Source organism: Hippopotamus amphibius, chromosome 11, assembly GCF_030028045.1.
Source record: "Hippopotamus amphibius kiboko isolate mHipAmp2 chromosome 11, mHipAmp2.hap2, whole genome shotgun sequence".
NCBI lineage: Eukaryota > Metazoa > Chordata > Mammalia > Artiodactyla > Hippopotamidae > Hippopotamus > Hippopotamus amphibius.
Window position 1 is genome coordinate 74,080,809 of NC_080196.1, and position 16,121 is coordinate 74,096,929.

The window sequence follows — 16,121 nt, forward strand, 5'->3', positions numbered from 1 at the left end:
TGGCGATATTTATCCTGACTGTCCGCAGTGTCCCTGAGGACACTGTACTAGGTGCTGATGTGACTCTGAAAAGGCAAGATGAGGATGAGCAAGGCTCCAGCATTGCAGTCTCACCGGGCAGGCTGGTCCATGAGGAAAGCCTAGCTGAGTGCTGGTGACTGTGAGCTTGGACCTGACAGCCACTGTCACTTTCTCCTAGAATGGGACCTCGGCGCTCCACGTGGCAGTTCTCAGCGGGAATATTAAGACAGTCGCACTGCTCCTGGAAGCAGGGGCGGATCCGGCCCTGAGAAACAAGGTACCGTCTTAGTCATCTTTTCCCACTGTCGGTGCCTGTGCAAAGAGATAAGGCAACATCTGCCAAGACAGCATCTCTCTGGCTCCAGTCACTACCTTCATCCTTGGGCATAGTAAGGTCATAAAATGTTGTCATTAGAGGTTATGGGTGAGCAGTACATTTGGACCCAGATAGTTATACTAAGATCCCTATATCATCACTGATTTTCAGGTAACAGTGGGGGAGGAGGGGGGGCAGTGGTTGTGGGGAGTAAGGTTATAAGTATTCTGTCATCAGAGAAGTGTCTTAAAAATGTCAAAGTTCCAGTAGTTTAATCACCATCCTCTGTGAGTTGGATACTCATATCTTGAGGATTGCCTGTGCTCTATTTGGTGACAGCATGGGGAAAATGTTGCTTTTATATTTTTAACAGGACTTTGTCCCACTGTTCCAAAACCAACCCTTTTTTTTTTTTTTGAAGTATAGTTGAGTAAAACCAACCCATATTTTTTTATAGCTCAAAATAATTCTGAGTTTTCAATTAAGCCAAACTTGGAGGCAGGAGGATGCACAGGAAAAAATGGTTGTCATGTTAGAGACTAGGGGCAGCAGGAGAGTAGCCTGAGAAAGGTCCGGAGAAAACGCACTGAACTACTAACTTTGGAAGGAGGAAGTGGAGTGGGTGCTTATCAACAGGGGAGGGTATGAAAAGCGATTCTCACTTTATATTTATATACTCTTTGAATTTTTATAAACATCTATTACTGTGTTAGATTTTATTAATGATAGAACCAAAACCATATAACATTTTGTGATATTTTGAAAAGAAACCATTAAGAAGGGCAATTAAACAACATGCCAAGTGCCTCTTATTCTCATTCCACTTAGCACGGGGAATTATTATTTCCCCGTTCCTATGGCTGAACTGCTTGAAAACAAACATTTCTGCTTATTTCTTCCTGAAATACATGGATTTGTTTTCCATTAGCTGGCCTGGCTGCGTGATAAGCCCGCAGAAATCACAATTGCTCCCTTATCTTTACACCTCGGACCCAGACCTCCTAAAAAGATCAGTCTTCATTGCTAAGCCATCCAGTACTGAAGTAAGGCAGGGGGAGACATTAGTACCTTTATAGAGAAACTGAAAGATGCAATTCCTCGTGTGCCTCCTGGAATCTCAGCAATGATGGTTATGGGGAATTTCCAGTGACCAAAATGCTGGACTTTGGACCCTCCCTAAAGCTACTTGAGTGTATGTGTAGAGCTGCCCATGTTGCAGTCTCATCCTGCAGAAGCCCTTGGAGAGCGGGGAGTAGCTGCCAGGGAACTGCCCACACGCACGCCAGGCAGCCCGTAGAAGCCAGGGTCTTCAGAGGCAGCTCCAGAAACTAGGGTGTTGGGATTCCAGCAGCCACTCAGGACTCTTGAGAGGGTATTCTTGACCTTCATTCATTCATCCAACAAACACTTATTGAGTGCCTACTAGATGCCATGCACTGTGCTGTGAACGTTGTCTATGGGAGATAATGGTGAAAGAAATTCACATAGTGTCTGCCTTCACGGGGCTCAGAATTTACTAGGGAAAACAGACAATTAAACAAGCATTTGTAATACAGAGTGACGGGGCTATCAGCAGGAAGTAAAGAATGCTATTGAGGGCTTCCTGGAGAGAGTCACTTCTCAGCTAGTACAAAAGCATCCTTCTGCTCTAGGGGCTCCAGGGCTTCTGCTGTGGGGCAGGTGCCAGAGGAGAGGTTGACCAATGTCCCCAGTAAACCTCTCCCCACACTGTATCCATCCCCATGGGTGCGGGGGTCCTGTGTTCCTGATACCCCCAACTGAGGACTCAGAACATCTTCTCCCAGGAACAGTGGGGACAGAGAGTGGTGTGATGCTGTGGGTCATGAGTATGGACCTGTGGTCCTGCTCCATAATGAATAAGATGGCCTTTCGTGGCTAGCCTTGGTGTTAGCCATTGTAACAGTGGGCACAACCTCAGCAACCTGAGAATTCACTGGGGACCCACCAGGAGAGAGGAGGAATGAGACCAGGTTTTTAAAACGATACAGATGACACACAGAACAGTGATGTGATTGACCAAAACTTAACAACACTGTTTGAGAGTTTGAGGCTTATTTTAATGGTAACGGATATGGACATTCATGGTGACGGTCACACACATTGTAACTCAACAAGCTTGAGAAAGAGGTACAGCTCCTGAGATCTGCTCCTCTTTCTGACTGGGGAGGATCTCCTGGCTTCCTGCCAGCCTGTCATCAAGGACCAACAAACGATGCAAAACAGTTCATCCTGAGGGTACTCGGAGACTGGATGGCACTCAGGTCTGTTCTCGAGGAGCGCTTTTCTCAGGCCCAGACGTTAGGTTTGTACAATGTTTGCTCCTGCAAGAACTAAGCTAATGGAAGAATTAACGCCACAGAGAGGCCTCTGGTCTAAAGCAGCATCACATAGCAACTCCTGTCTGAGTCAGTCCGGCATCAGCATCAAGGGTCCTGTGGGTGGGCAGGGGTGCAGCTGCAGACATGCTGTGCAGACCCAGCCTGGAAAGTGGGGACTGCAGGAACTTCACCTAGGATCAGGGTTTCAGATAAAGCAGCTGGGCTTCCAGGTTTAACTGCAGGAAACAAACAAGCAAACTACATCCCGGTTCTCTCCCTGATTTGGGTGCCTTTATACCCTTTAACTGCCTCCCCTGAATTCCCAAGAATATCCTTTTATTCATCTATAACAACTGTTCTCAAAGTGTAGTCTGTGGACCCTTGGGGTGTCCTCAAAACCCTTTCAAGGCTTCTAATAGGTCAAAACAATATTCTTAATAATACAGTGACACTACTTGCCCTTTTCGGTGTGCTGACATTTGCTGTAATTGTGCAAAGGCAACGGCGGATGAAACTGTTGGCCCCTTAGTACACATCAAAGCAGGGTCACAAACTGCAGTGGCAAATGATTTTATGAAGCTCTGTATGTTATTTTACACATCGTAGGTTATTTTACAAAAATACCAGTTTTAGCTAAGAACGTCTTTGATGAAGCAGTAAACAATTTTAATTTTATGAAACCTTGACCCTTGCTGTATATCTTTTCAATACTCTGTGTTAACAAAATGTGAAGTTTGCACCAGGCATTTCTGCTGTAGACTGAAGCGTATGGTTGTCTCAAGGAAAAGCACTGTGCAAATGTTCGAATTGCAAAGGGAGCCAGCCACTTTTTTCGTGGAACTCCACTTTTACTTGAAAGAACAGCTTGTATCCATCACGTGAGCCTGACAGCTTCCCAATACTTACAGCTTTTCTGATGAATTGGTAACATTAATGAATGTGAGCTTTGGGGATTCTATAATGAAATGTGTTGACACTTAGAAGATCTGTATAATTCAGTAAACTAATACATTCTAAATGGCCAGAACATGAGATTACAAACACGTGTAGGTAAAAAATCCACTGGCAGATAGATAGACCTATGGATTTTAATGCAACAGAGTAGAAAAATTCATTGATGTGCTTTCAAATTGCACATGGCAATTAATCTTTAAGAAATACCATTTGTCCTGTGTTGGTGAAGCATCAAAGAAAAATATGTACTGTGATCTGAAAAGGTTGTTAAAATGCTTCTCCCTTTTCCAACTACCTATCTGCATGAAGCTGAATCTTCTTCCTGTGTTTCAACCAAAACAAGATATCACAATAGATTGGATGCAGCACATATGAGAATCCAATTGTCTTCTATTAAGCTACACAGCAAAGAAATATGCAAAACTGTTAACAGTGCTACTCTTATGTTTTTGAAAACATAATCATTTTTCGTAAATATGTTATTTATGATAACCTATAATGGGTTTATTATTTTTAATGAATTAATAAATATACTTAATTTTTTTTTTCAGTTTTCATTTCTGGTAAGTTAAAAACAAAAGTTCTTTGGGGTCCTCAATAACTTTTAAGAGTGTACAAAGGTCCTGAGACCAAAATATTGGGAACCATTGCCCTATAACATCTATTGCTTAAGATAGGGACTTGCTCACAAAATAAATGCTTGAAGACTGTGTCTCTGCAGCACTGTGAAAAGAAAGGACATAAAGTGAGGCTGAATCAGGTGGGGCGTGGGGGCCACGGAAGCTGCTGTTCCCCACGTGTCTTATGCTCTGGATGTTTCCTAACTCTGCCTTCTCCTTGAAAGAAGAGTCTCAAGTCCCTAGCAGACAGACTGCCGTATGTAATAAACTGCTACCAACCAGGGTTCCTGGCCTTCCGTAATCAATAGAAAATGACTAGAGACCAGACAAGAAATTTAGACAAGGCTTTATTGAGGCCCCTGCTGCAGCAGGAGGGAGGAGAACAAGTAACAGGTTCCCTTGCTTGCTCGCTGGGTGTGGGGGATGGGGTGGGGAGGGGTGGCAAGCTGGTTCCTCATATGGGGTGAGGATAGGGTGTGTCCAGGGGTGGGTCCAGAGGAGAGGCTTAGGTGTCTGCTCACCCCTTTGTGGTGTTGAGTGCAGGGGGCGTGCGCAGTTCCCTGCCTTTACTCCAACACCCTGTTTTTGCTCCGGGCTCTTCAGAAGGGGCAGTTGGGTTCTTTGGTCTTTTTGTATTTTTTGTCCATAATTTGCCCCAACTGTGCATGCACACAGATATTTTTAGTCCCTTGTGGGTTCTTTGTATTTTGTTGCTGGAGGAGAGGTTTGTCCAGGTGCAGGCATTGCAGCACTTGCAGCAAAGGGTCCAGGTCCCAGCCTGTCTCAAAACTAATTAAGTTATCAAATCTGTTTATTGAGCACATACGAGATACGCTAGGCATTGTTCTGCAAAAGAGGATACAGTGATTAATGAGACATGGACCCTGGCCTCCTGGAGATTACTGTCTAGTAAGGGATATGGCTAGATAGAAAAATGACTCTAAAAGACAAATATCATATAATATCACTTATACATGGAATCTAAAATATGATACAGAAGAACTTATTAACAAAGCACAAACTTACAAACATAGAAAACAAACTTATGGTTACCAAAGGGGTAGGGGAGGAGGGATAAATTAGGAGTTTGGAATTTGCAGATACAAACTACTATATATAAAATAGATAAACAATAAGGTCCTACTGTATAGCACAGTGAACTACATTCAGTATCTTGTAATAAACCACAATGGAAAATATTCTTTTCCATTGTGGTTTATTACAAGATATTGAATATCTTGTAATAAACCATATATTGAATATCTTGTAATAAACCATATATTTGTATGGTTAAACCATATGTTGGTTTTATATTTAATAAACCATATATTCTATATATTGTATATGTATATACATATATATATATCTGGATCACTGTGCTGTATACCTGAAACTAACACAATATTGTAAATCAACTATACTCCAAAAATTAATTTAAAAAACAAAGAAAGAAAGAAAAATAACTCTAACAATGAGATAAGAAAGTAACTGGTGATATTTACATTTAAATATATTTAAAGAAAACCTGGGAATTCCCTGGCAGTCCAGTGGTTAGGACTCTGAGCTTCCACTGCAGGGGGCACGGATTCCATCCCTGGTTGGGGAACTAAAATCCTGCATACCACATGGCGCAGCCAAAAATAAAGGAAGAAAGGAAGGCGGGAAGGCAGGCAGGCAGGCAGGAAGGAAACCTTTAATGCCTTGATACAAAAGACTGAGTCTGGTGGGGTTTTTCATCAGTGGAGGAGCAAGTGGGGCTCAGGGGCCCCTCTCTGGAGTCCCTAAAACCACATCAGCTGTGGCAATTCACTCATGCCTATCTGTTTTCAGGCCAATGAACTTCCGGCAGAACTAACCAAAAATGAACGTATATTGCATCTCCTCCGAAGTAAAGAAGGACACAGGAAGAGCTAATTTAGTTCTGTATTTGACCGAAAGATAGAAACCTTAATCATATTGTCCAAAAAGAAATTGCTTTTCAAATAGTGCTGGAAATTCCTATGAGAAAGAAAATGCCCAGGATGCGCACCCTGGGTCCCTGATCAAGAAGAGCTGTGCTTTGCGCCCTGAGTCAAGAGCAGAGCAGCTCAGGGACTCCTTCCTCTTCTGTAGTGGGCTTCTCACACTGGCCTGTAGCCCCACTCCAGGGGGCCTGGCACGTTCGTGGATTCCACAGAAACTCGTTTTAAACTACATCAACTTAGGTCTTTCAGTTAAACTCTAAGATAGAGCTAAATCCTTTATCTTAGAAATAGAAACAGAAAGAAAACAGAAAGCTTTGTTCCTTTAAAAAGACTGAGAGTCTGACCTTCAGTGAATTGATGCACTTTTGCTTTTGTGTTAAATGTATGTGTACCCAAACATATGGTTCCCTCATATTTTATATATATATGTATGTCATTCCAGTGTAAAATGTTCTCTTCTACACAAGGGCCCTGGCCATGGTTACTATGAATCAATAATGTGTAAATTTATATTATTAAAAAGCCACTTCTGACATTCCACCATGTGATTTTCAAAGATGGACTGTTGAACTATAAAAAAAGACAAATTGTTCATTTGGTCCTCATCTTATCCCTAACACGTAAAAATCATTTTTACCTGGAGTCAGTGTTGCAGGTATGATAGGACACAAGTGGCAAATTTGGAAATTCAGAAGATTACAAACCATAAGAAATGTAGGCTGGTCTCTGAGCTGTTACTTTGGGTCTGTTGCTGGGAATCTATTTCCTGTGCCATAACTAAGTAGACTTATGCTGTGGAATCTTGAGCTTCCAACACCAATTGCTTGACACAATGACTTTGGAGTCCTTGGATAAAATGTGATATATGCAAGTATAATATGTCGCTATTACTATTGCAGGAGTATAAGTAATAAAAGACTGTTATTTGTATTTAATGTGTTCATCTATGCATGTTCTTGAGCTGATTGATTCAAGAAAGAAACCTGAGTTTTACTGAATTATTCCTTTAAGGGGGGGGGGTCAAAATTTATATTCAATGCACTTTATAATCCATGGTGTCTAAATGCCTCAGTCAGTGCCTAATTGCACACACAAAAATTAAACCATCTTTCTATAATCTACCATAATAAACACTGATGGCATTTCTGCTGTTTAAGCATATCTCTAGTTTTCTTATTCATGTTCTGCTCTGGTTTCTAGCCAATGTTCTTTGTAAAAACATGTTAAGATGGAAGGAAATGTTCTAAACCGTATGTATGTGTATATGTACGTATGCATGTGTGTGTACCAACTTGCAGTGGTACTAAAAGCATTATCTTTAAGTCAGTAAATGATGACTTATAATTTTGAAATTAGAAGATATTCTCTTAAAGTTTGTTATGATGAATTAAAACAATCAATCAACAAAAATCAGTTTATTTAAATCCGTATCACAAGCAAATCCAGTAACGAGCAACCCAGAGAGCTCCCAGAGAGGCCTACAACCTGACCAGCAAGCAACCAGCCTGCAGTCTAATTTCAGGATAAAAAATTAGAAAGCTCTGTCTGTATTGCTGAAACATCCAGATATAAACATTTTAGTAGTTACAAAGCAGTGCCAGTCTCTCCTCATTGGCTTTCTTTTATTCAGCAAAGTTGTACAAATACACCTTCTTTCATGGGAATTTCATAAAGCTATATTCATTTTGAAGAGGAAACTAATGCGGACTGAGATGCTTTATTTTTGTCCCCAACCAAGAAAAGTTGCTCATCACTGTTGTAAATCACAACCGTGTAATGGGTGCTGATGACAAAGTTCCAAAAGACAAAATGGGATGAGATCACAGACTGTTTTTCCCTAGAACATGTTGTCTTTGGCCTATTTGTAAGATCCTTTTAAGTGGGTAATGTTCTTGATCAATACTAGAGGCATAAAAAATGAATTCAGTAGCTTTAACAATATTAAACAGAGGCCTTCTTAACTGTAGGTAAGAGGTCTGTAGCCTAGAAGGATCACATTTAGTCTAAAGGAGATGAGATGATGATATTATCCACAGCAGGGAAGATGATTGTATTAATCTGTCACCAAAGACTGAACAAAAAGTCTGTTACTTAAAGTTTAATTGCATTTTTAAACTTTTTTTTAACAAAGTTAAATTGCATTTATTTGGCACACAGGTAGATGGTTCTTATTTTATGTTAATCTAATTCACCATTCAGTGAGCTCTGCGTCCTAAGACTTAGAAGTAGCAATTCCTATGCAAATCACTGGCTTAACTGAACCCCCAGTTTTTCATTACATCCATTTATTTGATGATAATTCCATGTTATAATTCAAAATAAAGTTAACGTACTACCCAGTTTGCCTTTACTGCTTTTTCCTGTTTGTTTTTAATCAGTTCTTTCTGTGTGATTTTTAATAGCATGGAATTTTAGAGTGAATAATTCAGCTCTGTTGATAAATATATTGATATTTGGAAACTGAATAGGATTTTTAAGATTTATGGACCTATGATTTCATTACTTCTACCGTGCAGAACTTTTGTAATGATCCCCAAAGATTTTTTTGTTCAAACAAAAATTCCTGGGATAGTCATAAAAGCTATTGAAAATGAAACTCTAAATTGTACGTTGTGATGATTTGATATTTGTAGACATTGTGAAAGGATTCCCCAGCTAGTAATTAACACGTCCATCACCTCACATGTTGATCTGTGTGTGTGTGTGTTTGTGTGTGTGTGTGTGAACATCTTAATATCTATTTGTATTATCTGTGATGCTCCTGGCTCTTCAGTCCTTTGCAGTGGCTTTTTCTTCTGCAGTAGCTGATGATTTTTGCACAACTTCATATTTGGGAAACAAGTGTTTGCAACAGTAACATCAGGAATCTGGAGCAACTCCCTGGCCATCCTGGGGTCCTCCCCTGCTCCATCCACCCTCTGCAACTGAAACCACACAATTCAGGTGGGACTCAAACCCAGACAAAACCCAGGTTAGGACTTGAACCCACTGTCATTTAATTAAGATTGCACACCTGGTCTCAGGACTTAATGAAGCTCAGATTCTTTATGTCTCATCGCAGAAAGAATTCAGTGAGAAAAAAAGTGATAGGTAAGAAGTGGATTTATTTAGAAAGATACACATTCCATAGACAGACTGTGTTCCATCTCAAAAGGCAAGAGCGGCCCTGGGAGAAGCACACTCCGCAGACAGTGTGTGGGCCATCTCAGAAGGCGAGAGGCCTTGAAATACGGAGTGGATAGTTTTTATGGACTGGGTCATTTCATAGGCTAATGAGTAGGAGGATTATTCTAGGTATTTTGGGGAAAGGGACGGGGATTTCCAGGAATTGGGCCACTGCACACCTTTTGGCCTTTTATGGTTAGCCTGGGAACTGTCACGGTGCCTGTGGGTGTGTCATTTAGCATGCTGATGTGTTACAGTGAGCATATAATGAGGTTCAGGGTCTGTCGGAAGTTGAATCTTCTGTTATCTTGGACCTAATCGGTTCTAACCAGTTTTTGTTGTATCCTTAAAGGTTGTGCTCTGCCCCCTTCCCTCCTAATTTCACAACCACAAGAAAGTTATGTCTCATCATTGCCCCACTCTGGGGCACCTACTCAGAGGAAAAGAGCACCCCTCCCCACACAAATCCCAGGCTACTTGGGTTGGGCCTGCGCTGCAGATTATAGGGGTGAGAAGCTGAGGTCCTAATTTCATAATAAAGTGGTTTTGGTGCTGAACGTCACAACTAGTGACCAGGTGGAGTTTGTAGATTATGAATAGTAACAATAGAAAGAGCACCTAACACTTGTTAAAGGATTGGAATGTGCTTAGCACTTTAGATAGATAACCTCATGAAGTTTATATGCATTTTCTTATTTACCGTGGACAATAACCCTATGGAACAGGCACTGTCATCCTCCTCCTCTTGCAGCTGAGGAAACCAGCTTTGCGAGCATTTTGAAAAAGCAGCAACAGGCCCAAAATGGGGTCACTTGCCCCCAGAACAGCAAACCAAGATTTGATTGCAGTTTCAGCTACTCCCAGAAGTGTGAAGTTGAACCAGTCAATCCGGAATTACCACATTGGCACCTGGGAGGTAAACTGCATGATAGATCCCCACCTTTACCCCAACGGAAGGTGACTTCTCCTGAAGTACTGTAACCTTTTTTCTTTTTATGACTTCCTTGCCCCACTCCCTTCCTACCTTTGAAAACCTCCCATTTTGTGCAGCTCCTAAAGCTCCTTTCTACTTGCTAGGTGGGATGTTGCCCAATTCGTGAATCCTTGATTTTTTTTTTTTTTCCCTGCACTGCACGGCTTAAAGGATCTAGTTCCCTGACCAGGGATGGAACCTGTGCCCCCTGCAGTGGAAGTGCAGAGTCCTAACCACTGGACCACCAGGGAAGTCCCATGAATCCTTGAATAAAGCCAATTAGGTCTTCAAATTTACTCAGTTGAATTTTTTTTTTTTTTTTTTACAAGAAATAACCTCCTTCATAGCATTGGCTTGGAGCTGTCCTGCAATCTTTAGGTTTTGCTTTTCTTAGTGGGGGGATGGGGGGGAGACTGGTGCCCAGATGGAGTCATGGTTATAAGATCAAGGCAGTGAAGGTAGAGAATGTGGGACTTTTTTTGTTTTTAATATTTAGAGATAGAGCTAATGATAATTAGGTGATTAATTGAACAGAGAGGGTGAGGAAAAGAAAGAATTAGGAATTATACTAAGGTGTGTCGGGGACCTTAAGACCACACCCAGGTTTGGTGATTTGCTAGGAGGACTCACAGGGCTCATCGTATGGTCATACTCATGGCTAAGATTATAGCGAAATTGATATATAGCAAAATTAGAAAAGGGAAAGGGAAATGAAATGGAGATATAGAGGAAACCAGGTTAAAGCTTCAAAGAGTCCTCTCCTCTAGGAAAGACTTGTGACAACACTGTGAAGTGTAATTTACTAGGGAAGCCCATTAGAGATTCACTCATGCTTTTCATTAGGAGCTGGTCATATAGGCGCCCTCTGCCTAGCATTTACCAGAATTCCAGACTGCCAGAAGGAAATCAGGCATTTAGCATAAACCACACTGTGCAAACAGTATAGGCACAGTGAGCCATTATCACTTAGGGAAAGTTTTATATCAGTGTAGGGAACAATTTGCCAACCAAGTCCAGATGCCAGCCAACAGCCAGCCTTGTAAGCAAGACTTTGTGTAGATAGCAGTCTCAGGTCTGCTGGGTCTCTTTCCCACACACAAGGTTTACATGGTGGATGGTGCCAATAACTGTGCTAGGAAATAGGGAAGAATAGCGAAGTTGGGGTGGGGACAGAGAGAGAGAAGGAGTTTGGATATGTTCAGTTTGAAGAATGTGTGAAATAGACTCCAGAAGCCAGTTGGAAATAGCAGCTTAATGTTTAGGACAAGACACTTCCTAATCTGGGCATCATCTATGTAGATGTGATGGTCAAAGTCATGGGACAAATGAGGCCCCCAGAAAGACTCTAGTGAGAGGAAGTAGCTGAGAAGGAAATTGGAAGGAAGAAAGGAATCAGCAAAGGAGAGGAGATGGAACGGACAGGAGTGGAAAGTGAAATGTGGATCAAGGGAGGAGAGAGTCTCAAGGAGAGGAGAGCAGGCAACAAACCTCATGAAGAAGTGTGGCCATGAAACACAAGGACTGACAAATTCCATACCTCCTTCACTCTACAACCTTGCCCTTGGTGAGCTTGTTCAGTCATCAAAGAATCCTGGCCGTGTGTTGGCGAGGAAAAGCATGGTATCTGGTCAGGACCTGGAGCAGATGATAAGTTAAATGGTTGACCTGAAATGATTCTAGTTCTGTTGGTAGAAATTTTTTTTTTGAAGTCACTCCTAACACTTTCTAGGAATTGTTGGCAGCCATCAGAATGAATTACCTCTGCTTGTCACCAACAAAGAACTCTGTGCAGGATCTGTGTGGTGCCTGGGAGTTAAGGTTTTACTCCCTTCTTGGTAAAATGCAAGAAAGTACACTTATCTGTGCTGGTCAGTTGGTTTTCATTAATGAGTTTTATCTCACTCTGAGAAGATGTTAAAAAGTGAGTGCGTAGAACCATGTTGAGGCCCAGCTGTGAACAGATTCATGCCGTGTGATGACTTTTCATGCCATTTTCCCACATCAGCTCACACCCATGTACTTAGTGCTTCAAAATACGGACAAAACCAAAAACCAAGATCAAAACGAAATAAGACAAAAAACAAGTTCTACAGTCTCCAGGCAAATTTGGAGTAATTTATTTCCCATTCCTCAGAGGGCCTGGCCTGTCTCTTTACTCTGCTTAACCCAGCAAACACAATGAGATAAACCAGTGATACTAATTCAGGTATTTTCTCCAAGCTCTCTGACTGTACTTAGTCCTCAGTTAAATAATTCATGCATTAGTGGGCCTGGAAAGTCTTAGAATCTTTTCCTGGTGCCTTATCCTTATTTTTTGGCAATATTTTAAGATAATTTAAAAATATGAATGAAGTCATGTTTTAAGATCTTCAGGTTTTGGTGAGGGGGGTTGTTTGGGTTTTTTTGTTTTTCAGCTGTGCCTCAAGGTTTGCGGGATCATAGTTCCCCGATCAGGCAGTGAAAGCTCTGAGTCCTAACCACTGGATCGCCAGGGAATTCCCAAGATCTTCAGTTTTTAGATGCCTTGTCAGCTTTATCTCTGGCAACAGAAGGAATGACTTCTCCCATCTCGGTTTCTTCTTTCCTCCCTCACTAGAATTTAACCCTCTAATTTTTAATGCAGGAAATGCTGTTATTGTTCCTATTTCTTGCAGTTGAACTTTTAAGAATAGTCTTAGAAAGTCTTCCGCTTACAAGAGCTAGACTTCCTATTTTAGGAAGGATAAGACCAAAAGCCACCCCAGGCAAAGGAAACTGTATTATGTGACTAAATCCTCCAGACTGGGGAATGCCAGTGAAAAACACTGATGGCCAAGTTTCAAGTTGTCCCCACATCCTCACATCCTATGTGAGTCTAAACTACACTGCAACCTATGACTGGATTAATCATCAATTCAAGTATCCTTAGTATGGTGAGTGATACTTTACCGTAAGTCTGACCAACAGTACCCCATTCCTGAACTCTCATAAACCACTGACACTGAAGTCATGAGTTGTATCTGTAAGCTATTTTAAATGAAGATGTCTGTAAAATTTAGCTTAAGTATGGAGTTTTAAAAATCTATTGCAGAACCCAAAAGAATGGAGTACATATTTCAAAGAAACGACCAGTACAAGAATGTTCATAGCAACTTTATAATAGCCCAAACTGGAAACAACCCAAATGTCTGCCACGGTATTTTTATACCATGGACTATTACTGAGCAAAAAAAAAAAAAAAAAACTACTGCTATAAGTGATGTGGATGAATCCCGCAAACATAATGTTGAGTGAAAGAAACCAGATGCAAAAGAATATGACTCCATTTGCATGAAGTTCGAGAACAGCAAAAGCAGTTTATGGTGATAGAAGTCAGAACAGTGGCCACCTTTTGGTTGGAGGGGAGGATGCTATTGACTGGAAAAAAGGCATGAGGGAGCCCTCTGGGCCCTGCAAATGGGCTATAGGCTTCCTCTGGGTGGTGCCCACACGAATCTGTGCTAACCGGCCTCCAACAAGGCCCCCGGTGCTCCCCTCTCTGAATTCTTGTCCCTGTAGAGTCCCCCTCCTACATTGTATCAGGACTGGTTGGTGTGATCAGTAGAATATGGCAGAAGTGATGGTATGCTACTGTTGCGGCCCTGCCTTGCTCTCTTGGATCCCTCACTCTAGAGGAAGCCAGTTGCAAGTCCTGAGGACACAGGAGCAGCCCTGTGGAGAAGCCCACGTGAACAGGAGCTGAGGCCTCCTGCCAGCAGCATCTTGGGAGCAAATATTACAGCCCCAGTCAAGCCTGGGGTTTGACTGCCATCATCATCAGACGATGACGATAGCCTTGACCACAACCTCATCAGCCAACACCATCCAGAGCCACACAAATCCCTGGGTGACAGAAATTCTGATATAGTAAATATTTCTTCTTGTAATCTACTACAGTTTGGGATGATTGGTTATTGAGTAATAGATAATATAAGTATATAATATGTAAGAACTCATCGAACTGTACATGTACGTTTTGTATACTTTATATATGGGTTATATATTAATAAAAAAGAAAAAACATCTATTACCAAAAAGAAGCTCTCAAAAACATGCAACCTGGAACTCCCTCGAGGTTTGGCAGACGCACTGACTCAAGGTTTCCTGTATTTCGCCAAAATGTGTTTGCAGTATGTAGCCTGACAGAGACAGGTGTGAGTTGGTCACCTACTCCTGTTCCCTGTGTTCAGCTGGGCATCCTATCTACAGGTGGTTCTCTTAGAGTCAGCTCTAGCTGCTCTTCCTGGACCTCTTTGGGCGTGATCTATTAGCAAAATTTACAGTGTCTACAAATACTACAGATGAGTTCTATGGCATTAGCAGCAAAAGTGTGGCCAACTTCTCTATTAAGCCCAGTAGACCTCATGCCTAGGGCCCCTGACACTTTTAAGGTCTCATGAAATGTTTTAATATCAACTTATCTTAAAATCAGAAGAAAAATAAAAATATAATAATAAAATCAGCTTGGATTATACCCATCTTTATACCAATGCAGTTGTAAAATATAATTTTAAGTGTTTTTTTAAGGAGGGAAGGGGCCCCAAAGGCAAAGGTGCTAAGAGCCCACCAAAGTCATAAGGCAGACCTGAGCACAAGGAGCGCTGCTGTGGACTGAAGTGTGTACCCCCTCCCCCAAATTCATGTGTTGAAGCCATAGCCCCAGTGTAACTATTTAGAGAGAGGGCTTTTAGGAGGTAATTAAGGTTAAATGAGATCATAAGGGTATGGCCTTAAGCTGATACGATTCGTGACTTTACACAAAGAAGAAGAGAGAGATTTCTCTCTCCACACACATGCACCAAGGAAAGACCATGTGAGCACACAGTGAGAAGCCAGCCGTCTGCAAGCTGGGAAGTGGGGTCTCACCAGAAACAGAACTGATTGGCAGCTTGATCTTAGACTTCTCTGTCTCCATAATCATGGGATATAAATTCCTGATATTTAAGCCACCCAGTCTGTGGTAGCTGACTAATACAAGGTGGGGGTGGGGGGGTGGGGGGCGGAAGTGGGAAGAAAAAAAAAAAGTGCAAAGTGAAGAAATGCCAAGTCCATCAGGAATGGTCTCAGGTATCACCAGGTGAAGTCAGCTGCATCCTGGTACCTCAAAGGCCCAGATGTATCTTCATTTCCTATTATTGAATTTCAGCCTTCAAGTTAGAAACTAGGCAAGCTTACAGTCTCTGCAGAAGTTAGGCATTCTTTTTTCTCTGCCCACTTGAATCACTGCCTACTTTGAGGATTCCAAGTTACCAGCAGCCAAAAAAAAAAAAAAGCTTCTACATTAGAAGAACTCAAAGTTATTTTATTGGAATACAGTTTTATAACGTGAATATCCTGCTCAAATCACATCCCTAGTCTAGAAGATGAGATGCAGTGGTTGCTTAGGAGAATGAGGGTTAAAGAATATGTTTTATGAAGAACATGTGATCATCTGCTGAATGTTACTGAGAGGGCAAGAGAGATGAGAACAAAGGAGTTGTCATTGATTTGACAACACAAAAACCAGTGATGGGGACTTCCCTGGTGACACAGTGGTTAAGAATCCGCCTGCCCATGCAGGGGACACAGGTTTGATCTCTGGTCCAGGAAGATCCCACATGCTGAGGAGCAACTAAGCCCATGCGCCACAACTACAGAGCCTGCGCTCTAGAGCCTGCAAGCCACAACTACTGAGCCTGAGTGCCACAACTACTGAAGCCGTGCGCTTAGAGCCCGTGCTCCGCAACAAGAAGCCACCGCAGTGAGAAGCTG

The 16,121-nt window shown here is 41.8% G+C and overlaps 1 protein-coding gene across 5 annotated transcripts in view; it reads left to right on the plus strand.

The window, feature by feature from the left end:
• Nucleotides 1-7,149, plus strand: part of ANKRD29 (ankyrin repeat domain 29) — a 42,471-nt gene extending 35,322 nt beyond the window's left edge. For 3 of the 5 annotated variants that reach the window (XM_057698313.1, XM_057698311.1, XM_057698315.1), the window contains 2 exons: nucleotides 200-298; nucleotides 6,081-7,149. In XM_057698313.1, coding sequence (XP_057554296.1) covers nucleotides 200-290 — 91 coding nt within the window. In that variant the 3' untranslated portion in view covers nucleotides 291-298; nucleotides 6,081-7,149. Of the gene's footprint in view, nucleotides 1-199; nucleotides 299-3,939; nucleotides 5,430-6,080 lie in introns of those variants that run through there. The other 2 variants (XM_057698314.1, XM_057698312.1) reach the window with 1 other exon arrangement.
• The last annotated feature ends 8,972 nt before the right edge of the window (nucleotides 7,150-16,121 follow it).